Below are 26,564 nucleotides of genomic sequence, written 5' to 3' on the forward strand. Positions count from 1 at the left end.
TCCCTCTTTCTCTTGGCCAGCTCATGCCAAGGGGCTCCCACATTTCCTGAAGGTGCCTCAGCCCAGGACGGTGAAGGGGGTCTGAATATGCCGCCTCGATATGCGCTACATTGGCGTCAAGATTATTTTAAGACATTTGAGATTCAACAGAAGCAGGAAAAAAAAAAAAAAAAAAGACGTCTTCTTGGAGCTTCCCTTATCTGATCCAAAGCAGCAATTTCTGAGAAATAAGGTTTTATAAATTCCTCTTCAGCATGGATCTCCCCCTGAAGGGAGAAGGCAATAAAACTTCCCTCAACAAATCCCTTCTGCAGGGGATTTTATGTCTGTGAAGCAGGTGGAAGGATCAGTTACATCTGTGTAGACAAACATTATCACACATTTTCTTAAGTCCTGTTTGTTCTCCTAAAAACCCACTAACCTTTGCAAAAGACATTTGTTTTCCCATAAGGGCCGTTTCTCCCCTTCTCCATCACCCACTAAGTTAGGTACATTAACCCCAAATTCTAACCATCCCTTGGAGGCACTACTCATTGCTGAGTTTCTCCCACATGTACACATACTGCATGTGTAAACTCTGCTTTCTTCTTTCCTATTACTCTAGCTGCTGTCAGTTTAATTTGCAGGACCCCAGGGACAGAACCTAAGAGGACAGAGGCCAACAAATTTTTTTTCTTCCTTCCCCTACAGTTTCATCTTCCTCCACTTGGATCTTTCCTTCCTCATAAGAGTCAATCTTCTTTCTTAATCCAGGATCCTATAAAACTATGTACACCAGTAGTGGGTGCCCCTTGAGGCCCCCTCCCACTAATAGATTTATTCCCTGCCTTTACCTCTGTTCAGCCATGTGAATGGAGTCTATGGAGGGTGGCCCACCGTCTTGACTCTGAAGGCTCCTCCACAAGAGGAGAACAGGTGCCCAAGGGTCTGGGAGCTCATGAAAGAATGAGGTTCATTTAACCTGAAAATCAAGATTGCCTTCACCACCCTCAGTTATCTGAATGGGGCTCACACGGAGATGGGTTTTCTGTGTGATCAGAGGACAGGCCAGGGGCGGGGAACGGAGGGTCCTTCTGTCCATTGCAGCCATTCGGACATGAGGTGGGCTGTTCTGTCTGTAGCAAGTTTCTTGCCCATCCAAGACGTAGGATGGCCTCTGTCTGAATTTCCTGGGGCGGCTGTAACAAAGTACCACAGACAGGGCAACTTAAAGCCACGGAAATTCATTGTCTGACAGCTCTGGAGGCCAGAAGTCCAAAATCAAAGTGTTGGCAGGGTTGGTTCCTCTTGAGGGCCGTGAAGATAAAACTTTTCCGTGTCCTCTCTCCTGGTTCTGAGAGCCTCAGGGGTTCCTCAGCTGGTAGAGGCCGTCTTCTCCCTGTGTCTCTCCACGGTCTTCCCTCTAATGTGTTTGTCGACACGTCCAAGTTTCCGTTCTTGGAGGACATGGGTCATATTGGATTAGGGCCTGTTCAGAGGATCTCATCTTAACTCATTTATCTGCAAAGACTCTGTTTCCAAATAAGGTTGTAGTAATTGCGGGTTGGGAGTTAGGACTTCAGTACCTACTTAGGGGGGAAATTTAACCCATAATAATACCTTTCAGGGATCTTCCAAAACTGAGACTGAATGATTCTTCCAGGATTCCATCTTTTCATTTATTCATCCATTCACCCATCCATCCACTCATGCATCCATCCATCCATCCATCCATCATCCACCCACCCATCCATACACCCATCCATCCATCATCCACCCACCCATCCATACACCCATCCATCCATCCATCCATCATCCACCCACCCGTCCATTCACTCATCCACCTATCCACCCATCCATCATCCATCTGTATATCTGTCCATCTATATATTCATTCGTTCATTCATCCATTTGTTCCTTCTGTCCACTTTCAGGACTATATTTTCTGTGTGTCGGACTCAGGGTGGAGGACACCATGCTCCCTGGAGGTGAAGACTCCTACTACCACAGCCCTACTAAGTGAATCATCATCACACCTTTTATTTATTTATTAATTTGGGCCTCCCCATAGCCAGTGTTGAACGTGTCCTTCCATTTATGAGACGTTGTCAGGGATGAAGATCTTTCTCCTTAGCCAAACTGCATTCCGTGGGCCTAGGAGAAGTCCAGGAGAACAGGTCTGGTTGTCCCAATGTGGTGCATGTCATTGATCACCCATTCTGCTCCTTCCTGGCACTTCTGTGCAAAGCAAGGCTGGGTGATCTAGGCATGGAATCGGGGGAGACAGGAAGCAGGGACATGGGAAAAAAGTGTTCTAGCTCTTCCATGACTTTCCTTTTAAGACTCCGTTGTTGATTAAGTGAATGGCACTCAGCCAATGCAGACCGATGTAACCCTCTGGTCACGCAGTTAAGAAGTTGTGTTTTCTTTGGCTTGTGACGTCAGCATTGTCCACAGAGCCACGCTCTCCGCCGCTGGTCTCTGCTGGCCGGTCCTCACCGGACCCAGCGGACAGGCACCACTGTTAGCGTAGCCACATGTGGACAAGGCTCCCTTCTCCCAGGTCAAGACACCTACGGCCCCGGGGTCCACCCGTGCACCCTCTGAAGCCAATTCTCCCTCCATGTAGAAAGTTCTGATCAGCATGGGTACCCATCTTCAAATCTCCGCCAGAACAAACGAAATGAGGTTGGGCGCCCTAAAAATGCCCCTGTCCTCTGATCATCGCTTCAAGGGCTGGCCCTCTGCGGTGGGGGGGGGGGGCATCCTTCTGTTATGTGTCAGTGCCCACCAGGAGAGTGGACTCTGGCTGGCTTTCCTGACATGACTGACAGCAAACCGCACGGCTCACGGCACCCGGCGGCCACGGTGCCTTGTCCCGATTACATCCAGCGGCGCTGGACGGATTTAGAAAACAGCCCAGAGGTTCAGAGTACAGATAAGAGACGGTGTCACCCTGTACATTCTGACACAATTGAGCACGAAAGAAGCTAGATGTTTAAAGTCTGGAGGAACGTAAACTCCTCTAAAGGCACTGCCATTGCCGTGAGCCTATCTCATCTTGACTTCACGCAAGAAGGAAGTGTCTCTTCTGGAAAGCACGCTCCACCTTATCGAGCAGAGATCGCTCTTGTGGGGGAGATCAATTCTTTATAACTCCTCCCAAGGGGCTTGAGTCTTGAGTCTCTGGGCTGGCCAGTGACTTGCTGGTGGCAGAAATGACGGGCCCCTCTGGGACATTCCATCCAATCTGATCATCCACTCCCTGAAGGTCCCAGTCAAGCTGTCAGCTAATATTTAGCCCAGTGGCCAGGTGTGTGAGACAGTCTTCTAGAACATTTCCAGTTGAGCAAATGTCCCGTGGCCAAAGGTCCTAGCCAGCAACAAATGCATCTGAATCCCATCAACCCTCAGAATCAGAAGACAAAGCAGGCTACTGTTCATGGATGCCTCTACGTTTCGGGGCGACCTGCTGCCCACGTGTAGATAACCAGGATCACACCCGCATGCAGGTGCGCAGACAGAGGAGACCCGGAGGAGCGCGCGGGGCCACTGACGTCTCTGGCTGCGCTGGCGCCCACGTAACCACCTCCATCCTTTTGACTTTCCTGCTTGCTGACTCACCGTGCACGTCTGACAGGGTAGCGCGCACACACAGCACAATAGCGCTTTGTGGTTTTGTGGGGAGAGGACAGAGGGCAGGAGGGAGCATGGACGGTTGTGTGTCATCTCCATGAGACGTGGCCACGACCTTCAGGGTCCACGTGGAATCTGTCTCCATTGCAGAGTCCGGACGGAGGGGAGGGCTGGCTTCCCCCAAGCTGATGCCCATGGAGAACCTCAGAGCTTACGTGGCGGGTCACCGAGATGGTGCAACCCCACCCACCATGCTTCTCCCACTGGGTCACTCCCCTCGGAGCATTTTTTGGCATCTGAGAGCCATGAAGCCTTTTTTTTTGGGAGCTGTTTATGATGAACACCTAGAGAACGTTAGGGATTCAAAATTTTTCTCCACGCTGCTTTGGTCTTCCCCAAGGGCAAACACCCTGCTTCCTTTCGTTGACCCGAGGAGCTGTGATCACCCATTTTCGGGAACCACGAATTTCTGCTCCGGTGAAACACTGCTCTCACGAGATCACCGCTCAAGCCGCAGAAGGATCACAGGAGGCTGAGCTGTCTTCTCTCACCTGCAGCTGGCCTCCCCAGCCATGACTCCCCGAGTTGTCCTCCTGGGTGTCTCCCTTCTTATGTACAATTTCTGAAACGAGCAGCTCCTTCGGGGCAAGCTCTGCCCTGGAAGAGAGCTGGAAGATGCAGCTTCTCTGGGCAGCGGGGAGAAGGGTGGGCTGGCGGAGAGCTGAGGGAATCACTGGCCCCCCCTCCGACGGGGTGCTCAGTGATGCCTGGAGACCTTTGGTTGTCATGGCTACTGGGGGAGGATGCACCTGGCGTGTGGTGGGTGGAGACCAGGGACACAGCTCCACACCCTACCATGCACAGGGCGCCCCCCATCCGAGAGTCGTTCCAGCCCCAGTGTCACGAGTGTGAGGCTGGGAAGCCCTGACCTAGGATGAGAAAGCTCTCTGTCTGCGTCTGTGTGTCTGTTTCTATGTCACCGTCATCTGTCTGTATACGTCTACAGCTACCTATCTGCTTACCTATCTACCACCTGTCTGACGTCAGTGTACACATGTATAGGTACGTATCTCTCAATCTATCACACTAGGGTGTCCACGTCCCAACCGCCCCGTGGTAGACAGAATAATGTCCCCAAAGATGTCCACGTCCTAATCCCTGGAAACTACAAGTGTGTTACCTTCCAGGACAAAAGGGCTTCTGCAGATGTGCTTACGGACCTGGAGGTGGGGAGATTACTGTGAATTATCCAGGTGGCCACAGGGCCCTTATTTGTAGGAGGGAGGCGGAAGTTTCCAAGTCAGAGAAGCAGAGGTTGGTGTGATGTGGGACCATGAGCTACGGAATGTGGACACATCTAGAAGCTGGAAAGGCAAGAAGATAGATTGTCCCCTGGAGCCTGCAGGAGGAGCCAGCCCCGCGCACACCTGGATCCTACCCCAGAGAGAGCAGTGTTGGACATCTGACCTCCAGAAGGATGCTCACGGTGGAAGCATCTCCGTTCTGGGGCCGGGAGGACCCACATCTCAGCTTGCACTGAAATAATCGATTTGAAGTCAATCAGCTCGCTCTCAGCTTCTGGGAAATGTGGTTTTGAAACTCTAAAGTGGAACAGTTCGGGTTTGCTCTGGCCGTCTCCCGTTTGCTCTCAGATTCCGTTAGTGGGCATGTGTGGAAGTGCTCTGTAGTTTTGACATGATTTGATGCGTATAATTATCGCAGTGGGTGTTATTTTTCAGGAGAGTCGCCCACTCCCGGGAGCACATTAGGAGGCAGACATGGGGGACTTCCGTTGGCCACTAATACTCAACCCAGGATTCGTGCTTTGGGACAAAGCTCGCCTACAAATCTCCCTGGTAATGTCTGGGACATAACGAGTCTCCACTGGGATTCTGCAGGTTCCCAAACTGTGTCCCTTAGGGATACCATGCTCCGCTCTGCTTGGCTTGAGGCTAGCAGGAGGGGGACCAGATCTCCTCGCCTCTGGGTGACCGCCCCACCTTGGATGTCCAGGTGACCTCAGCAAGATGACGGCTGCAGGAACCCCCCCCAGACCTCACTCTCCACACAAGTTTCTCAGGACCCATCAAAGGGCAAGGATCCCGGACTTAGAAACATGCATATCTGATCAAGTTTCAGGTGAGGCTTGCCTGGCGAGGCTGCGAAAAGTAACTGGCGGGGCTGCGAAAAGTAACTGGCGGGGCTGCGAAAGTGATCATGTTTTTTTTTTTTTTTGACAAGAGTCATCTTTTAAAATAAAGCATGACTGTTTCCTGTAGTCATTTCCCTAGTTTCTATTCCGCCTTTTAAAAGCGGGGTGACCTTCGCACATTAGTCATGAACCGAAGTCCCCCCCGAGGTGCCGACCTTCTGCTCTCTGCCTCCTCCTTCCTCCCAGCATGAGGCGTGTCTTTCTGGCCTGGGCTGGCTCAGCCGTCTTCCTGCTGGGACACTGGGTGGCTTCAGGGGAACCGGAGCCGACGGGTAAGTCACGCTGGCACCGGTGGCCACTGTCTGTGTGAAATGTCCATCTTTTTAATACCTTGCTTTTTTCTCTTTTTTCTTTTCCCTTTCTTTCTTTCTTTCTTTCTTTCTTTCTTTCTTTCTTTCTTTCTTTTTTTTTTTTTGGGTGCCTTTTGCAACTGTTCTGCTTGCTCTGGGTCTCTGCAAACCTCAGTTTGCCTGATGCAAAGGGCGCGTTCTTCATTGAATTCATGATGAGGCACGAATGGGAAAAAACTTTAAAAGAGCCCTTGTCTGTCGAATTGAGAATCTTGGCGGCTTCATCGCTGTGTCTGCCTCCAAAAAATGTGGAAGGCTTTTGTTTAAATGAAAATTTAGTTTCTCGAGATGAGATCATGTCACCAGGGTGCCTCTGAGAAAGATGAGGGCTTCCCTTCCATGGGCTGTGGGACTGTCTGTCAGGCTGGCTCTGCCTTCTGAGAATGATAATTAGCATCTCCTTTCTCTGTCCTCAGAGCCTGGTTCCTGGGGCTTTTCCAGAAAATTGTTGGCAGGCTGCATGATCATGTTACAAGCTTTGTCAAAAGGCACCAGTGGGATGAGGCAGCCGGGAGGGACCCCATCCCCGCGGGGATGGTGGGGCGGCCTTGCACAAATCAGGCAGCTCTGATTTGACTTTCCAGCTCCAGGGCAGCCCAGATGGGAGCTGGTGATGGCATGTCTGTGCTGTTTAGCTTCTGAGCTGCCCCCACGCATCACCCCATACTTGACATTCCTAGTCTGAGCCCACCTCTTGCCTACCTGGCTTGAAAGGGTCCCCAGAGACCCTCTGTGCTGCAGACTTGGCGTTGCAAACTGGGATTTCCAGCAGACGCAGAGAGGAAGGTGAGGGACCCTGCATGCGGGGTGTCCCCTGGGGTGTCCCCCTCGTAATTCCCAAGCTGTGTGCAATGCCCTTTGGTCTGATTCCATGTGGTCAAATCCAGCAGCAGAGGGAGGAGGGATTCATCTGTGCTGGGGGTCCCCGTGGCCGCGGACTCAAGGAGGTGCCCTGAGATCTGTTTCTCCCTCCTGACGCCTAACCCCCCCTCAATGCAGAGTTTTAATGAGGAAAGTGCAGCATAGACCAGTTCTGGATTCTGAGCCACTCGAAGCACATCGTGGGCTGAAGTGGGTGTGAGGGGCTGTACGTGGATGGAAGGAGGGTCCCACCCAAGCAGGTTCTCATCCTCACTCAGAACCTTCCTAGGAACGTCTCAGAAAATGCACAGCCTGCTTTCTTCGCGAAGGGCCTTTGTGGTTTGCGAGCTCTCCTGTCACCCGCGGTCACTACAGGTGTGGAAGCCTGTGAGGTGTTAGTGGGAACTGCGGTCCCGCCAGGCACAGGCTTAGGAAAGTGTCCCCCTCCCCACCCGAGGTCCCCGAGATGGGCAGGGACCAGTTCCACCCAGTCGAGCCATTTCTAACCAACACATGGAGACTTCCTGGCTCCACTGGGCTTCCAGATCATCTGTCCGTCCGAGGTCACCGTGTGTTTCCGGCGGGGCGTGATGCCGGTACGTGTTTGCCCAAAATGCCCCCATGAATCCATGTGAACTGGTGCAGAAATAAGGAGGGGCTGGAAAGAGCGGGAGTGTGTACGTGTGTTTGAGCGAGCGAGTGAGCAGACAGGGGCTCATTAAAAGTTCAGGGGTGAATCGGGGGGGAGGGAGCCTGTACCCCTGCCTGCCACACAGACCAAGGAGCCGTCAGTCTTCAGTCAGCCCACAGACCCTTCGCTGACCAGCGGCCGTGGGGGCTGGAAATCCTGCTTATGGCATGGGAGGCACGGAGACCAGGGCGGCAGGCAGACCAGAAGTGGGGTCAGGGCAGAATCGGGGAAACCGGGACAATCGAGGATGAAGACAGATGGATGGGAGATGAGAGCTTGAAGCTGTAGAAAGGGGGTGGGAGGGACACACCATGCAGTTCCTGACGCCCTGTAATAACCCGGAGCCCAGATGTTTACCCCAAGTGCACAGGGATTCAGGCCTGGCGACCCTGGACTTCACCTCGCCTGTCGTGTTGCTGACGTGTGATGCACCTTGCGGAGGCCCCAGGGGGCAAGTGTACCCCCTGCACACGGAGGGGCCCCGAGCACACCCAGCCCCCCACTGACACCAGCAAGATGTAGGTAGCCCTGCCCCAGGAGGGTACATGCCCAGGAGCCTTGTCCAGATACTCTCGTGTGTCGGGCGCCCTCCTGTTTAAGGCTGAATGGTGTCTCCCAAGAGGACATATTTAAGGCCTGACTCTGGGAACCTCAGAATGGGACCGTATTTGGAAACAAGGTCTCTGCAGACGTGATGAAGTGAAGGATCTGAGAGGAGGTCTTCCTGGAGGAGGTGGCCCTGTAGCCAAGGACAGTGTCCTTAGAAGAGACAGAGGAGGAGAGGCACAGAAAACAAGGAAGGAAGGAAGGAAGGAGTTTAACCAGAGGGGACTATTCTGAGCTCTGGGAACCTGGATTTGCAGCCCGTGGGGTCAGTGGCCGTGAGCTCGGGGCCGAGAGCCCCCAGAAGCCGGGCAAGGGGCGGGGGTCACATCCCGAGAGCTCAGGGCAGCAGTCGCTGGGCAGGGTCCCTCTTCCTGCGTCCCCGCCCACCCCGATGTCCCCGCACCCCATTTCACTGGGGACCCCCCCCGTATGTGGGGATCTTACGTCAGCGGTTCCCCAGCCCCTGCCTCTCCTTCGGGGCAGATAAAGAACCCGATGCGAAGGCTTTCCAATGTGATTGGCACCGCAGGCCCTACGTCGGTGTCACTGCCGAAACCACTTAGCCTGCCTTATCTCGGGCGGAGGGGAAGCGACCCCAGGCGTGCACGTGAAATGATCGAACGTGGGCACCCCCGATTTCCCCCCTGAGCTGCTTTGCCCTTACTCGCCCCCCTCCCCCACCGCTCTGGAAATTTCCACGAGTGCTCGGGCACAGAGTCCCTCAGGATGCCCGCGTTCCTGAGAACGCATTCTCATGGTTCATCCACCACCTTTTCTGTAAAGTTTCTAAAAAACCGGGAAGCGGGTTCTAAACTGTGAAGGGAATGCTCGGTATTTAAAGGACGCAACTGCTCACTGGAGGCCCACGGTCTGCACAGCTGTTCATCTCCGGATTGCCCGCAGCTTTGGTGGTTTTCTGAGGAAAAGTGAAAAAAAAAAAAAAAAAAAAAAGAAAAGAAAAGGGCACGTGTGTGTGTGTGTGTGTGTGTGTGTGTGTGTGTGTGTGTGACAGAACCAAGGCAGCTTGTCGAATGCACCACGCGGTTTCACATCCATCTGGATCCGGGAGAGACAGCGGCGTTGACGACAGTGACCTCGTTTGCAAGACCCTCCCCCATGGAGGGGTCCCTGCTCATCAGGGTTAGAGAAGGTCCCCGTCAGAAGTGAGGAGAAGCCACGGAGGCGAAGCTACACAAGAAAGGAGGAAGGCGGGATGGGTGTTTGGGTAACAGCTCTACTGGGATATAATTTGCGTACCACTCACCCATTTAAAGCTCACAATTCAATGTGTTTTTTTCATTGAAGTTTAGTTGATGTATAATATTATATGTTACAGGTGTACAATACAGTGATTCATCATTTTTAATGGTGATGCTCCATTTATAGTTACTATAAAATATTGACTATAGTCCTCTTTGTAGCACATTTTACCATAATTTATAATTTCACAGTTCAGTGGTTTTTAGTCTATTCACAGATCTGTGCAACCAGCACCACAGTCAATTTTAGGATGTCCTCATCCCCTCAAACAGAGACCCCCATCCCCATGAGCTGTCACTTCCCCTCCCCATCTCCCAGTCCCTTGGCACTATGAACCCACTTTCTGTCTGTGTATTTGCCTGTTCTGGGCGTTTCCTGTAAATGGAATCACACCCTGTGTGCCCTTCTGTATCGGCTTCTGTCATGGAGCATCCTGTGTTCAAGGTCCATCCACATTGTAGCCTGTGTCAGAGCTTCACTCCTTTTCCTGGGTGAGTAATATTCCCCAGGGTGCATGGACCCCATTCTCTTTATCCAAGAGATAATTTTTAGAATTTTGCTCGGATGTCCCCAGATCAGAATGCCTGCATGATCAGAAATCAAAACAAGACAGTGAAATCCATTTCAATAATTTCTTAACACACACCCATCTCCAAGTCCAGATCATGAACAACAGCTTTACTTTGAGACGTCTCACAAAATTATGTGTTTAAATACAAATTTTTTTATAAAGCAAAATAACATTGCTTCTTTTTTTTTTAAATTATGATAAAACACACAGCCCATAAAACTTGCCATCTTAATCATTTCTAAGGGTCCATTTCAGTGGCATTAAGTCCATTCACATTGTTGTGCCACTGTCCCCACCATCATCTCCAGAACTTGCCCATCTTCCCAAACTGAGACTGTGTCCCCATGAAACGCTGACTCCCCAGCCCCTCCCCAGGCCCCGGACCCACCATCGTACTGCCTGTCGTGGAATCTGACGATGCCAGGAACTTTGTGTGAGTGGAATCCTGCAGGATTTGTCTCTATGAGTTGGTTCTGTTCTTGACGGCACAGGTGTTCCCCACCGTGCTCCTGGGGTGGGTGTGGCGGTCTCCATGAAGGTGGGGTTTTTAATACGAGTGCAGTATTGATGGAGTGTGGAAGTCAGTACTCAGAGACCCCCCTCCCTCCCTCTGTCCATCTCTCTCTCTGTCTCTCTCTCGGTAGGACACCTTTTGTCACCAAGGCTGTCCCAGTACACTTTCCAATTTATGCCTTTGCCTCCCCAAATTTCCAAATAAGCTCATAATAGTCAGTAAAATGAATGCGTGCTTTCTAAGTGCCAACAGGTTTTCTGGTGGCCCCGAGTTGTTTCCGTTCAGGAGCTGACATGCAGAGCTGGGGATGGTGAGCTCATGAGAGCCAGACGGCTTCTTCCAGTGGAAATGGCCCCACGAGGAATGTTCATCACCGACGGCCGGTGGAGGCGGGGTGGGGCGAGTGATTCCTGGACAGGTGGGGGTGTCTCTCATGTTGGTGGTGGAAATTTAAACAAAACCAAAATCTCTCGCCAACGTAGAATTCTTCCCTCCAATGTAGAGATGAGAGAAAACCGATTTTGTTACTGGATAAGCATGGAACCAGAATGCGTTATAATTCACACGCCATTCATGAAGGGATGGCCAAGACAGATGTCCTTTTATAGAGCTAGGTGGACACCATCCCCTACACGCACCTTCTCAAGGTTAATGCTAAGTAGCCCTCGGATGGGAGGACCCCCCAACACCATTTATCATGCATAATTCTTCTTAAACTCGCCTTCCAACAGGAGTGACCACCTGGGCCAGCTAATTGGCTTTATCCAATGGAAACATTAATGTCTCCTGTCTTCACGACAGGAAGCACTTTTATAGCATGGAGCCAGACACTTACCTGCTCGCAGGAAGTGGAGATGGGGCACAGTGTCCCTTGATATACTCAGTTCAAAGAGTTGGTTCCCTTGAGAAAGTGATTTCTAGGTCCCAACTCTTGCAAAAGCGAATTAACTTTTAAAAGGATCTATGTATATTTCAAATGGGTGGGAAGCAAAAATGTACACGTTTTCTTTTTTAAATATTTTATTATTTTAAACTGAGATAGAGTTGATTTATAATATATTTAGTTTCACGTATACAGCATAGTGACTTACAAATTTTTTTTTTTAGAGATTATACTCTGTGTATAGCTATTATTCAATATTGGCTCTATTTTCCTGTGCTGCACAATATGTCCTTGTAGCTTATTTATTTTATACCTAATAGTTTGTTCCTCTTAATCCCCTCCCCCAATCTTGCCCCTCTCCCTTCCCTGTCCCCACTGGTTACCACTGGCTTGTTCTCTGCATCTGTGAGTCTGCTTCATTTTTGTTATATTCACTAGTTTGTTGTATTTTTTAGATTCCACATATAAGTGATACCATATGGTATTTGTCTTTCACTGTCTGACTTACTTCACTTAGCATGATCATCTCCAGGTCCATCCACGTTGCAGCAAATGGCATTAATTCATTCTTTTTCACGGCTGAGTAGTATTCCTTTGTATAAATATACCACATTTTCTTTATCCAGTCATCTGTGGATGGACGTTTAGGTTGATTCCACATCTTGGCTGTTGTAAATAGTGCTGCTATGAACATTGGGGCTGCATGTGTCTATTCCAGTTAGAGTTCCCTCCAGATACATGCCTAGGAGTGGGATTGCTGGATTGTATGGTAGTTCTATTTTCAGTTTTTGGAGGAACCTCCATACTGTCTTCCCCAGTGGCTGCACCACCTTCCATTCCCACCAGTGGTGCATGAGGGCTCCCTTTTCTCCACGGCCTCGTGAGCACTTGTTGCTTGTGGTCTTTTGGGTGATGGCCATTCTGACAGGGGTGAAGCCTAAGTTACTTTAGAAGCAAATGCTGAAGGACCTCCTTCTCTTGAGCTTCTTCTCATTGTCTTGTGTGGTGTTCTGAGTAAGACCATGAGTTTGGTGGGTGGGGGACAGTGTCCAACGCCTCTCCATCTGTCCACAGAACATGGCACCACTGGACAACACACAGCTGGCACTCACTGTCTACTCCTCACATGAATGGCTGCTCATGGCTTCTCACCTCTTGCAAATGTGAGAAGAAAGTCAGCTATTAAAAAAAAAAAAGAAAGAAAAAAAAAAAGAAGAGAAAGAAAGAAAGTCAGCTGTAATCTTGCAGCTGACTGCTGTCTCTCCAAGTGATTGAGTTTTCTGACTGACCATTACAATCTTGGTTGTCTCCGTCCCTTTGAAGAACTCTATCATTCTCACAACGTGGGTGCTGACATCATTTTCACAAATTTCAATTTCTTTCCAGCATTGCCTCAAAATCTCTGCTCTTTGTCTCTTGCCACCCAGGAGAACCACTACAGCTTCATATCATCAACTTTAATTTTGAGACCGTGCAGGTTACATGGAATGCGAGTGAGCACCCTGGGACGAATCTGACCTTCTTCTACAAGTACGTGCCCCCAGGAAGGGAAAAACCACCCCTTTTGCTAAAATAGCTCCCCTTGGAAGACGTCAACAATTGGGAGGGCCAAAAGGTGAAAGTGTGAAGAATCTGAATGTGCAGGTGTGGATGTGTGTGTCCTGTTTATCCCTTAGCCCTACCACAACCACAACCACAGCTGCCAATCCTTCTAACCGAGTGATGAGTGACTCACACTCGAAACCACCTAGATTCTTCAGAACATTCACACATGGCTTTGTTCCCTCAGTGCCATCTGCAATGTCTCAGCCCCTACCTTTTACTGGAGAGATGCCACCTGTTACCCAGCCCTGGCTGAGACTTTTCCCACCTGGTGACCAGGGGCTGCCTTCCAAAATGTGTCTCCCTTTTATGGGAGACAGATTTGCCTTGCCTGACACATTCGCTGATAGGAGTATACCTGTGGGAGGAAGGGTTTTTCAAGTGAATTTAGTCCCAATTCTGCAAAGAGGAGGTGTTTGATGTGGGGTTGAGTCTTGGCCATTTGATAGTGCATGAGATAAATGGGAAAGTGTACAGAAAAGGGAAATTTTAAGACAAATTTATTTGGAAATTAAGACTCACAGGAAAAAAAAAAAACTGCTGGATGATACAGGTGGCCCCACAGATAAGTCCCTTGAGCTTTCTGAGCATCAGTTCCTTCAATTATGAAGGAGCTAATTCTTGATTTCATCACTGCTTGGGTCTGACGTGTGAAGGATGGAGCATACTGTGGTCTCAGGCTGGGTACTGTGTTTCTTCTTAATATTTCACAGAAGCCTCAGAGAGATGCCCAATCTTGGCATCTTCCTATTACAAGCACTTCCTCAAATAAAGGAATTGGTTACTCTGCTGGTCAGTTAGTCTCCTGGAGGCAGCCAAAACAAAGTACCACAAACTGGGCAGGTTAGAACAACAAAAATTCATCTTCTCCTAGTCCCGAAGACCAGATGTCTGAGATCAAGGTGTGGGCAGGGCTGAGCTCACCTGAGGCTCCAGGGGAGGGTCCTTCCTGCTTCTTCCAGGTTCTGGGAGCTCCAGGTGTCCCTGGGCTGGTGGTCACACCCTTCCCATCTTAGCCTTCATCTTCACATGACCATGTTTCCTCTATGTCTCTGTGTATCCTTTCCTGTCTCTTAGAAGGATGTCTTCATTGAATTAAGGACCCACTCTAATCCAGGATGATGTTTGCTCAAGATCCTTCTCTTAATTACATATGTACAAATCTTATTTCCAAATATGGTCCCATTCTCAGATTCTGGGGATGCATTTGGGGGGGGGCACAATTCAACCCCCTATGGGAGCCATTCAAGGGGTTTAAATATTTGAGGGAGGGGATACTTCCCTGTTTTGACAGGTCTTGCTGTAGTTGTAAGCAGAGGGGGATCATTGAAATGACCAACAAGGGTACCCAAACAGAGTCTGAGGCTGAGACGTGGAACAAAGGGATGGCCCTTAAGGTGTTATTTTTAGGGATGCTACACGGCTGAATGGTTCTGTTTTTTTTTAAATCACAGATTAAGGAGCAATGAGATGTACAGACAATGTTCCAACTATATTTTTCAACAAGGTTATACCAGCGGGTGCCTCCTTCTAGGAAACGATGAAGTTCTACATTTTTCCATCCGGAATGGAACATACTCCCTTCTCACCAACAGTCTATGGACCAGCACTTACCGTACGTGCTTAAGTGCCTTTCGAGGGTCACCTTGGATTGGGAGATGTGTCCATCTTGGGTTGGGAGACACGGAGCAAACGTAGTAAAAGTCTTGCTCCAAATATTCATCTTTCAGTCTAGATTTCTATAATGTAGTAGTTCTTTTCTTTCTTTATCTTTCCTTTTCTTTTTTTTTTTTTTGAGTGATAGGATGTCACACGTCCATTTCAGAATCCAATATGAAAGCCATGAACCCTCTACTGATAAAATCATAGACATTGAAGAAATTACCTAGGGCTGCCATAAACATTCACCAGGAACTGAGTACCTTATTGTCTCCCAGTTCTGAAAACCAGAAGTCCAAAATCAAGGAATGTGCAGGGTTGGTGCCTTCTGGAGGTTCTGAGGGAATTTCTGCTCCAAGCATCTCTCTCGGTTCCTGGGAGGTGATGGTAATCCTTGGTCCTCCTTGGGTTCTAATCTCTGCCTCTGTCTCCACGTGGCTTCTCCTCTGTGTCTGTCTTTCTTCTTCTGACCCTTCTAAAGACTTGTTATTGGATGTAGAGCCAGCCTCCTCCAGGACAGTCTCATTTTATCTTGATTGCATCTGTAAAGACCCTATTTCCAAATAAAATCCCATTCGCAGTGGTGAGAGATTAGGACTGGAAGATAGTTTGTTGGAGGGCACTGCGCAACCCACACCTGTCCATTTTCTAAAGGACTGGCTGAGCAGGAAGCAGTCTCTTGCAATGTCTTCTGTGGTCCCTCTTGGTTTTAGTTTGCTGGGGCTGCTGTAACAAAGGGCCACAAAGTGGGTTGCATAAAACAACCGGAACTCAAATTCCCCTATCGTTTAGAAGGCTGGACGTCTGAAATCAAGATGTCGGTAGGGCTGGCTCCTTCTGAAGACTCTGTGGGAGACTGTTCCATCCTCCATCCCGGCTTCTGGAGGCTGTGGGCTGTCCTTGGCTTGTAGGTGCATCACCTCCACCTCTGTCCCCATCACCAGGTGGACAATGAGGACACCAGTCATATGGGATTTGGGTTCGTGCTGCTCCAGTACAACCTCATCGTACCTTAAACAGTTACATCTGTCAAGATTCTGTTTCCAAGTATGGTCACACTCTGAGGTCCTAGGGGCCAGGACTTCAACGTAACTTTTTCTGCTGGGGACGTGATCCATCCCATATCAGATACACGGAAGTTTCTCAGGGAGCTCCTTCCATGAGACACCTCCAGGTCCTTGGAGTCCTGGTTAAAACTTCCACTGTAAATGCAATAAGGACAATGAGACCCCGGATCTCATGGGTACTAGAGGAAGGATTGAAACAGGCAGAGGAAAGCGAATCCAAGCCAACTTACCACTGTACGTTTAGAGATGTGCAACACTGATCTTTGCAGAAGCGGTGGTCATTATGCTGTTTCTCCTTCTTAGTGAAACCCAGGTCCCCAAGAGACCTGAGCTTCCAGTGGCACCAGGAAGCAGTGACGGTGGTGTGTCCTGACCTGCTGTACAAAGATCTCCTCTATGAAATCCAGTATAAGAGCACCTTTGACACCGAGTGGCAGGTGAGGGTGGGCGTCTCCTTGGCACCGTCTCAGGCCAAACATGAGTAAGTGGGGCTCGGGGCAGTGACACGAGGAGAGCTGGCCATGAGCTAATGACAAAGCCAGAAGAGGACATTTCAGTTCCAATTTCTCTCTGTCACATTTGCTCTCCTGCACCTCCAAACCCATCGCACCCGACTGAATTTCCCAGGAGACCATCTCCAAGACAGCTGAGGGCAGTGCACCTTAGGGAGTAGGATGGTTCAGGGCAAAATGTACCTGTTCTGGCCACGGGAACGCATATGGGTGAGTGATTTGCGTATTGTTTGGAGTGGAGACTTCATAATGGATCCAAGGAGGAGGAAGAAAAGAGACAGAAGAATTCTGGTAAAACAAGTGCCCGAAAGGAGGATGATCAGGGACAAGCCGGGGTGAGGCGTTCCCAGTGTGATGCACCCTAAGATTTGGAAACTGTGGCAGTGAGATACTGAAATAAGGGTAAAAAAATGCGGGTAAGATACCATCGTGAGGCACTCGTATGTAACAAAAGCAGGAGGGGAGGGGACGGATCAGAAAAGAGAAAACCGTGCACATGGCTCGACCCAGAAGAATAGAATCTGGTCAACAAAAAAAACCAGAGAAATTAAAACAGAGGCATTCTGGAGTTGGCCTAAACAGCAAAACCTAAAATACGATAATTGTTTAATTTTGCTGAGCGTCAGCGAATGTTAAGACCTTATTCCCAGACCTGGTTCTGACCGATTGATTCTCTTTGTAGAAATCGATCCTAAGGAACTAATTTGAAATGTGGAAGAGGTTGTAGGCACAAAGGCGTCTATGGAAGCCTTACCTAAAATAAATGCAGAGCCTTGGGGACCACTTACATGCCACACAGCAAGAGGCTAGTCAAAGAAATGATGTGATGTTCATAACAAAATGCTTAAGGGCCATCAAAATGTGTTTCAGAAAATAATTAGTCATAAGAAGCAATGTGTGCATTAAATACTGTATTCCATGAATGCACCGCAGATGAAAGGAATGATATCAATTTGTTAATAATGATAATATTTTGGAATTAAAATAAAGAAGGGTTTTAAGTGTCTTATTTGGCTTTTGTGTGTGTGTGTGTGTGTGTGTGTGTGTGTGTGTGTATTTTCCAAAATCTCAAAAGTAAGCATGCATTACTTTTATATTCATTAAAAAAATCATTAATATTCTATAATACCTATGAATGACTATAATCTTTAAAATCTGTGAATCACTCTTATACACCTGTAACAATATAATACTGCACAGCAACTCTACTTCAATTAAAAATTAACGTTTTTTTTTAAAGGAAGAACTTACTAACTCTTTGAAAGCATCTGTAATTGTATTTGTTATAAAGGATTTTTTTGTTTGTTTGTTTTTTGGAGGGACATGTAGAGGTGTTGCTGCCTCAATTTTTGTTGTTGTTTCAAAGATAAAGATCCAGGCAGACAGAGGAAGTGAGACAAAAGTGTGAAATCCTGCAGGGAGGAATCCTGTGTGAGTCCCTGGTGTGAAGATAAAAAAATGTCTTGGGTCAAGTTGTGGATCATCATGTCTGTTTCTTCCTCCAGTCCAAGGAGGCAATGACCTGCAATGTTACCATTGACAATTTGGATGCTGAAAAGTGTTATTTCATCCGGGCCAGAATAAAGACACTGGAGTCCAGCTACGGCTCTGACACGTACCCAAGTGACTGGTCAGCAGTGGTTCACCAGCAGAGGGGTCAGCTAAGAGGTAATGCTCGTTCTGCAGCACGGCTGCACAATAAAGGTTCAGAGCCCCACCTTGGAGGGAGGGTGGAATGGGGCACCGGGAAACGTGGGTGACCCCCAGTCCTTCCCCACAGGTCAGTGGGGAAGTGATTCAGCTGATTCCTCTGGTTTCTTTCATCATTGGACTAATTTCCTCTTTTATTTCTATTACAGCAAGAATAATGAGTGTTAGTTATGAATGTTGTTACATGGACATAGGTATACATGCACAGACAGATCTATAGATAAACAGATGATAGATAGATAGATGATAGTTATTGATAAATAGCTGATAGATAGATGGACAGATGAAGATTGATGGTGATAGATGAAAGATACAGATAGATGATAGGTAAGTGACAGAGATGGATGGATAGACATGGATGGATGATAGGTGGTGATAGAGAAGACGAATGGATGGATGATAAGTCATAGGGTGACAGATAGATAGACAGATACATAGATGGATGGATGGATGGATAATAGGTGATAGATAGATAGATAGATAGATAGATAGATAGATAGATAGATAGATATTTGTATGTATGTATGTATGTATGTATGGTTGGATGGATGGATGTATGGATGGATGGATAGAATGAATAGATAGATAGGTAGATAAATAGATTAGATGAATGAATGGATGGATGGATGGATAGAATGAATAGATAGATAGATAGATAGATAGATAGATAGACAGACAGACAGCCAAAAGCAAGCCCCGATACCCTCCAACGTCTCTGACAGTCCACATACCCTGGGGCAGTGAGTTTACTCTACACTCCCTCCTGCCTGATGTTTGCCTGCCTGAAGACACCATGTGTCTTTCCAGGATATTTCACACCAAAATCAAGATGTGTCAACCCTAACATTTATAAAGGGAAAAAAGAAAACTGCAGGGGTGGGGGGTTAGATGGTGATGTGGTTACCGGTTGAACACTTATAGCACTCATTCTGTTTTCCTTTAGATTCATGCCAGGAAAACAAGCTTTTCCCCAGTTTCGTTTTAATTGCTGGCTTGGTCACACTCCTGATGGTGTCCCTTCTCCTCCTGTCTATATGGAAACTACAGAGGTAAGAACGACCCCACCGGGAATCCTCAGACACGTGGGTAGAGGACTTTGATTCCAATATGCCCATGAAATGTGAAAAAAAATGGTCTGATGTGGCTGTTTAACCAAATATCAGTTTCCCTGCCACGCACCCTTTGCCAATGGTATATGACAAGAAAATTGAGAGGAAAATAATGCCAAAGGTGCAGAGATACCTTCAGAATTTATTGAGAAATATTTTCATGGATTCAGTAGAATGTATGAATTTTTTTTTCCTAGAACCACATTCCCTTGCCTCAAAGACACACCCTATTGAGCTGGGCCCTCCTGTCATGTTAGAATGACAGGTGCTTAAAACACCTTTACATTTTTACTGAGATGTATTAAATTAGACAATTTGGTGGCTAATGTGAGAAAACTTGGACAAGAAAATCTTGTGTGGTTTGTAAATCCAGTTACACATATAGCAAAACAATATCCTTAGAGACCATGGACAGCTGTTCAAAAATACGGTATTAAATAGTTCACTTCACCAGCCTTCTGCGTGATAATTTAACAGCCGCTGTTTCCTGTTTGCTGTTTATCTAAACTCCCTCACACCCAGGCGTTTGGCTCTTGGCGACGTTTGAAGGGACGGATGCCCAGGGTTGTGGGTGCCGTCTTGGTCTCTTACGACGAGGTTTCCATGGCAAAAGCTGGAAAGATGGACCACCAGTCTGGGGCGCTCAGGCTGGGTCTGAGCTAGGCTGACATAGACAACTTCAAGGATGTCCCATTGCAGTTGGACACAGCATGGGGTTACTTCCCACATTTTTGCAAACCGTTCACTATTTCTTCAGTCTAAAATCTTCTCTCTTTGATCAGCTCAAACAGATGCCACCAGTGTGGCTCTCTGCTAGGGAGCCAATGAGGCAGTCAGGTATCGGTGTTGACAGGTGACGTGTTTGGTGTTTTTGATACAAAGTTGAAATCACCCCCGAGGAAAACTGAGGGGTATGCTTCTTGGGGAAAAAAAAGCAAAAATGAACACTTGTCCTGGCTTCAAAGAAGTGCATGTTCATGATGAATGGTGAAATCAACTGAATTATTTCCTTGAGGCTGAGATAACAAAGAACCAAAATCTGAGGATCTCAAACAATAGACACTTACTTTCTCCCAGTCCTGGAGGCTGGAAATCTGAGGTCAAGGTGTGAGCAGGGCCGGTGTCTCCTGAGCCCTCTCTCCTTGATGTGTAGATGGCCGTCTCCTCCTTGTGTCCTCACGTGGGTGTCCCTCTGTGTGTGTCTGGGTCCTCATCTCCTCTTCTTATAAGGACACCAATCACATTGAGTTAGAATCTATCAGATGAGAAACTCTTAGGTTCTTTCCCTGGGGGCCTGTGAATTAAACTGAACAAAGACAGACAAACAGAAGAAAAAGCATATGTTTCTTTACTGACGTAACATTTTTATGTGTACGGGGGATTCACACAAAGGAAGGGAACACCTAACAAGACAGTTAATCCCAGGGGCTTCTGTACCATTTTAACAAATTGTGCAGAAGTCCCTAGACAAAGGAAGAAGGATTTGGGACCTTCAGGCAGGTAAACTGTGGGAAAGTGACTGAGAAATGTGTGGAGGAAACCCCGGGCAGATAAATGTGGTCAATGTGGACTCATCAGTGACATGCCTCATTCTCCCTTTCCTGGTGCAGGATTGGGGGCACCTTTACAAAGGGGATTTTATTTCACTCTTTTCTTAAAGAGGGAAATTGAGGCTCTGGTTTTAGGCAGATGGGGGAAAGGCTAGAGCTTGTTCTGTGTCTGCTGTTTCTCAAGTATCTTCACTTCCAAATAATCATTATCCCCTAGCGGCGTATTTTGGGGTGGTGTGTCCTGATTGCCTCCACACTCCCCCCTAGGACCTCATTTCAGCTTAATTACCTCCTGAAAGGCCCAACCTCGAGATACACTCAGTTTGAGGGGCTAGGGTTCAACCTATGAGTTTTGATGGCGGGTTGAGGGGGTGGAAATGACACAATTTAGTCTATAACATCAACAGAAATAGTGATTTCTATGTAGCAGGAATCAGTTCTGTGCAGAAACAGGCCGTGTGCCCCCTAACCCCAGCCTCCTGACGGGGGCTTCATGTGGATGCTGGGAGCAGGGCGTTGCCACAAAACCCGCCTCTGTGCCTCGAAAGACAAATTGAGACTCGGAGACACAGCTTTGGGAGAATCCAAAAAGAAAGGCTTTCTCTCTTTGCCCAGCAAAAGGGAAATCACAGCAGACTTACGTGACTGTGGATCCACCTTCGGGTTGGAGTCTTGGGGTTTTTTATAGAAAAGCTGGATGGAACAGAAAAGGTGGTAATAATCCGGGTGTTTTACAGGGCGCTGCTACATTCTTCACCTCCGTAAATCTGGGCTGCGCCCTGGGAGGGTCTGTCCATTCCTCTGAGATTATCAGCCTGCTAACCACCTTCCTGGAGCACAGCCTTTGGGTTCAAGCTCTTCTCAGTAAAGAATGACTCAGCAAAAGGACTTAGCACCAGGGAAGGCGGTTTCTTAGTTTGCTTCCGACTCCTTCAAGGGTGACTGGGAGGTGGGGAGGTGGGAAGGGGGCTCACATGTTTTGAAACTGGGGACACAGTCCCACCAGGGTGCTGAGTCTCAGGTCAAAAGCTGCCGCCATCCTGGGCCCCTTGTGGAGGTCTGTCCCCGTGGACCCTTGTGGGGGGTCCGCCCACAGCCCTGCACAGGGGCACCAGCCTGCCTGACCCGACTGCCCGTGTCCGTTTCAGAATTAAGAAGGTGGTCATGCCCAGCGTGCCGGACCCCAAATTCACCTTCTCCGGGCTCTTTGAGTCTCATCAGGGCAACTTCCAGGTAAGTGTCGTCTCCTTGGGCACCATAAACAGGCTTGCTTTGTCCTGCCCCGATTTCTCTCCGATGCACCATTTAAAAAACTCACTTTACCCCTGTTGCCTCTTTAGATGCCTGTGAATCTTTTCTTTTCTTTTTTTAAATCGAAGTGTGGTTGATTTATAGTACTGCGTTAGTTTCAGGCCTGCAGCAAAGTGATTCCGTTACATATATATTCTTTCTCGTTTCTTTTCCATTGTAGGTTACGACAAGGTATCGAATATACTTCCCAGGGCTGTAAAGTAGGTCCTTGCTGTTCATTTTATGTATAGTAATTTGTATCTGTTAGTCCCAAACTCATAATTTTTACCTCCCCCGTATCTTTCCCCTTTGGTAACCACTCGTTTATTTCCCACGTCTGTGAGTCTGTTTCTGTTTTGCAAACAAATTCATTTGTGTTACTTTTTCAGATTCCACTTATGAGGGATACCATGTGTCATTTGTCTCTGTCTGATCCCTGAGCCTTTTCTGACCTGAAAGCACGGTCGTCTTCTCTTCTGGTCAGAGAGACTACATCCAAGGGTCTCACCTGGTGGCTTCTCTTTAAATCAGCCCCTGAGATCAGTGCGCCCCCCCCCACCCCCTTCATGGGATTTTCCAGCCTAATCGACTTCTGATCTTATCCGGAAGTTGTGTTCTTAATCTGTTCCCTCTGCAGGGCTGAAAACAGACCCTACACTTCCGCTTTCAAACGTTTGTGGTCGCTGTTTCATTCATGTGATGAATGCTTAAGGAGGGCTGGGGAGGAGTTAGGGAGAGGGGCCAGCCCCCATCCCAGGAGGTCAACAGATGGTGCAGACCCCAGGCGTCCATGTTGCAGGACAGTGAGATCAAAGTTATGCCAGCTCCCTGGGGTGGTCACAAACTGGGTGGCTCAAAACATCACAGATTTGTCCTCCCTAGTCCTGGAGACCAGACATCTGAGGTCAAGGTGTTCCAGGGCCGGGCTCCCTCTGGAGGCTCCAGGGGAGGGTCCCTTCTGCCTCTTCCAGCTTCTGGGGGCTCCAGGCGTCCATCTCTGGGCTGGTGGTCACCTCCCTCCCGTCTCTGCCTCCGTCTCCACGTGGCGTCTCCTCTGTGTCTGTGTCTCTCCTCTTCTGTCTCTTCTAAGGTCACTGTCAGTGGATGTAGGGCCACCTCCTCCAGGAAAACCTGCTCTCCAGATTCTTAACTAATTACGCCCCAAAGATCTTATTTCTGAATAAAGGTACATTCACAGGTTCTGGTAAGGGTTAGCACTTGGACATTTTGGAAAGGGGGTTATGCCATTCAACCTCCTACAGGAACAAAGTGAATTTTAAAATGACTTGGATGTAGGGGAGGGGGAAAAACAATGGAAAAAAAAAAGTTCCTCTACCCTCTTATGTCCTGTCTCTGAGACCTGCAAATTAAATGGACACCAAGATTAAAAAGAGAAAAGGTTTCTTTTGTATGTGCATGGGGAAGGGCTTCCAGGAAAGAAGGGAGACTCCAAAGGAGTAATTAGCCCTGGGGGCTGATGGGCCCTTTGAACAAATTGTGACAGAGCATGGAGAACAGACTAGGTGAAGGAAAAGGTGTTTAGGGCTTGGGGGTGGCAGGTAAGATGTGAACAGGTGACCAGGAAAGGCATGACAAATTAGGGTTGTTTAGTAACATTTTATGATTTAAGTTCTCTCAGGTGATAAGAGTTGTCTCTGGAACTGGCAGGGAGACGGTGACCCTTTACAAGTATATATTTCCTTTCCAAAAGGGACATTTATCCCCTGCTTTTAGGCAGATCAAGGGAAGGCAGAGAACTTTCCCCACATCTATTGATTCTCAGTTGCTTTCAGCTCAAAATAAGCCTTGTACCCAGGCGGCACATTCCGGAGAGGCACCCCTGTCCCCTCCAAGAGAGAGGGGGTGGAGTAGCAGTAGAGTTTAGGGCAGGAGAAGCTGAAGCTTTTCAATACTTGGGGCTACAAGAAAGACATGGGGGATGCTGAGCAAGGGAAGGGGAGTGCCATTGGGGAGGGAGGACTTTTGGAAGAGAGCCCCGTTAGCACCCCTCCCGCCCCACTGCAGATGTGGTCCTGGCCACCATCAGGAATCCCCAGGGCACTTTTGTTTAAAATGCAATCTCCGTGGTCCCCTTGGAACTGCTAAGTGACAACTCCCCTTCTAACAAGTCACCCCCATCTCAGAGAACACACCTGCTGGGGGGTGGAGCACACCCCTGGCACGTGAGGAGTGACCGCACGCCAGTGCTCTGCGGCTGATGACAAAAGGCAGGTCTGAAATGACGGACATCGTGACAAGATGCCAAACATGAGAGCTTTTCTGTTGCAGGCTGAGCGGCGTCCCGTGGAGGACGGCTAGGATGTTGGCCAGGGGACACCGGTGGGGATCACCGAGGGGAAGGGCTTGCTGCTGGGTGTGATTCCCGGTGTTTCATCCCTGCAGGAGTGGATCAGGGACACACAGAACGTGGCCCACTTGAACAAGGTGGAAGACGGGGAGCAGGAGTGCATCCTAGAAGAAGCTGTGGTGGTCCAGCCCGCCAAGACAGAGGCCGCGATGCCCAAGACAACGGTGATCAACCCCGTATTCTCGCCGATGGGGGAGGAAGAGGCTGCTGGGGACGTGGGCCAGCTCCCCTGTCAGCACCCCCAGGGCGGCGAGGTGGTGTCTCTTGGGGGTTTTACTTTTGTGATGAGTGACAACGCATACATGATGTTCTGAGGGGGTGCAAACTCAAAACTCACCATCAGAATATACTTTGATGTGATAAGACCTGGGAGAACATCTCGGGGACTCAAAACCACTGTGAAGGGGACTCCCCAAAACCAAGGGTGCTAGTGTCTGGGGACACCCAACAGCCCAACCGCCCAAGCAATGCACCATGTGTCAGATTTCATACCCTCATGTTGGTATTCAAGGGCTTGAAGACGGCTTCTCTGTAGGCAGAAATCAGCCGGACTGGGACTTGCTGTCAGCTCACAACTAGTCCTGCTTGTTGGGTTCATGCAAATTGTAAGAGAGGACAGCCAGGTGGGCTGCGACCACCTTCCTTCATACACGCCCACCCTCCTGCCCTTTGGCTATTTCCACTCATGAGTGGTTCCTGGATCTTTTGTTACGAGACACACATTCCCAGCAGGTGAGGTGCACCACCCCCACACTCCCAGAGGGAAGGAATCCTAACTCCAACCAGACCGCCAGCTCTCGCTTCAAAAGGGAAAAGACTCTTTTTTGCAACCACTGAGGCATTTTGTTGAGCAGACTCCATGGTAATTCCCAAGTCCACACTCAGGCCATCATTCTGCATCTAGGAGATATTTGAATGTACAAACTGCTTGGACCCCTGAAGCATCCCAACCCACCCCACCCCCACCTCCCACTGAGTGTGCATTATTATTATTTTTTGTATTGAAATAAAAAGAAAAAGAACATGTTGGCATGAGACTGTTGGGAGGCGTAGGCAGGTTGTTGGTGATCACGTAGATAGTGGAGAATGTTCATTTCATCCCTCCAGGCTGCTTGTACAGGATGTTTCTAGATTTCTAGATTAGTAAGGTCTTGTTTTTTTTTTTTTTCAGGCTAACACTGAGTTTATCTCGTCGCTCTCTGCAGGACGCAGTAAATAAGTTTGATCAGATACACTTGGAGTCTGTGTAGGTGCGTGTGTAGTGAGGATGTGTGTGTGGTGTGTGTGGTGGTGGTGGGGATGCGTGTGTGCTGGGATGTGTGTGTGGTGGTGGGATGTGTGTGTGGTGGTGGGATGTGTGTGTGGTGGTGGGATGTGTGTGTGCTGGGATGTGTGTGTGGTGGGGATAATGTGTGTGGTGGTGGGGTGTGTGTTTGTGTGGTGCTGGGGGTCTATAATTTACAAAAATCTCTTCCCACCCCCCAGAAAACCCCTGCACAAAGGTAGAAGAGAAACAATACACTTTCATTAGTGAATGAACACCAAGCCAGAACACATCGCACACCGCAGGCCACCTGTGAAGAGGTTGTAAACACAGAAATGCTCTCACCCTTTTCCAGAGCTCAGCAGCGCCTACTTCCCACCTTCTCAAGATGCCCTTGCTAATTGCCTTCTATCTGTAGGATGTAGGTTTTGCAACTTGGGGGTCAGGTTTCCAGCTGGACCCAGGCCCCCCTTTACCCAGGAAGCTGGAAGATGGGACTTTATCTTCCTTCACCATCACTTCCAGGTCCAGGAGGGAACGATCCTGGGGCAGAGTTGGCAGTGGGGGAGCAGGGACCGCAGAAATCACAACTCCTTGAGGCAGATTGCTGGGTGGGCTGCACGACTGGACCCAGGACCTTATTTCTGGGCTGTGAGAGGCTTTTAGAGCATCGTATTTCAGGAAAGTGGCTTTGGCCTGGACGCACTGCATCCCACGGCAACGAATAATTCAGACAGAAAGTGACTGAGCCCTCAGTATAAATGCATTTTTGCCATCGTGGTGAGAACCCTTGTGAGCAGCCTGAGTTGCTGGCCTGTGACACCTGTTTGGTTCTGGAACAGCCACCTGTGAGATGAGGGACAGGGAGCC

The 26,564-nt window shown here is 48.7% G+C and overlaps 1 protein-coding gene across 3 annotated transcripts; it reads left to right on the forward strand.

Annotated features, from left to right (window-relative positions):
- Positions 1-5,943: 5,943 nt before the first annotated feature.
- On the forward strand, positions 5,944-25,660 carry CRLF2 (cytokine receptor like factor 2). Of its 3 annotated transcripts, XM_032474448.1 has the most exons (9): positions 5,944-6,099; positions 12,991-13,093; positions 14,620-14,780; positions 16,195-16,328; positions 17,909-18,071; positions 19,057-19,162; positions 21,921-22,005; positions 24,466-24,594; positions 25,602-25,660. In XM_032474448.1, the coding sequence occupies exons 1-9, from the start codon at positions 6,015-6,017 to the stop codon at positions 25,647-25,649; spliced, it is 1,014 nt and encodes a 337-aa protein (XP_032330339.1). In that variant the 5' UTR covers positions 5,944-6,014; the 3' UTR covers positions 25,650-25,660. The 3 variants fall into 3 exon arrangements, with proteins under 3 accessions (XP_032330339.1, XP_032330338.1, XP_032330340.1); XM_032474447.1 differs by lacking the exon at positions 25,602-25,660 and having other exon boundaries at positions 24,466-25,549; XM_032474449.1 differs by lacking the exons at positions 5,944-6,099; positions 14,620-14,780; positions 25,602-25,660 and having other exon boundaries at positions 12,992-13,093; positions 24,466-25,554.
- The last annotated feature ends 904 nt before the right edge of the window (positions 25,661-26,564 follow it).

This window comes from Camelus ferus, chromosome X (genome assembly GCF_009834535.1).
Source record: "Camelus ferus isolate YT-003-E chromosome X, BCGSAC_Cfer_1.0, whole genome shotgun sequence".
Classification (NCBI taxonomy): Eukaryota; Metazoa; Chordata; class Mammalia; order Artiodactyla; family Camelidae; genus Camelus; species Camelus ferus.

Bases quoted from the DNA above. Each gene is read 5' to 3' on its own strand.
- CRLF2 (XM_032474447.1), top strand. From the start codon at position 6,015: ATGAGGCGTGTCTTTCTGGCCTGGGCTGGCTCAGCCGTCTTCCTGCTG. The intron at 13,094-14,619 runs GTACGTGCCCCC...TTTAAATCACAG, and splicing joins AATCTGACCTTCTTCTACAA to ATTAAGGAGCAATGAGATGT. The intron at 22,006-24,465 runs GTAAGTGTCGTC...TCATCCCTGCAG, and splicing joins CTCATCAGGGCAACTTCCAG to GAGTGGATCAGGGACACACA.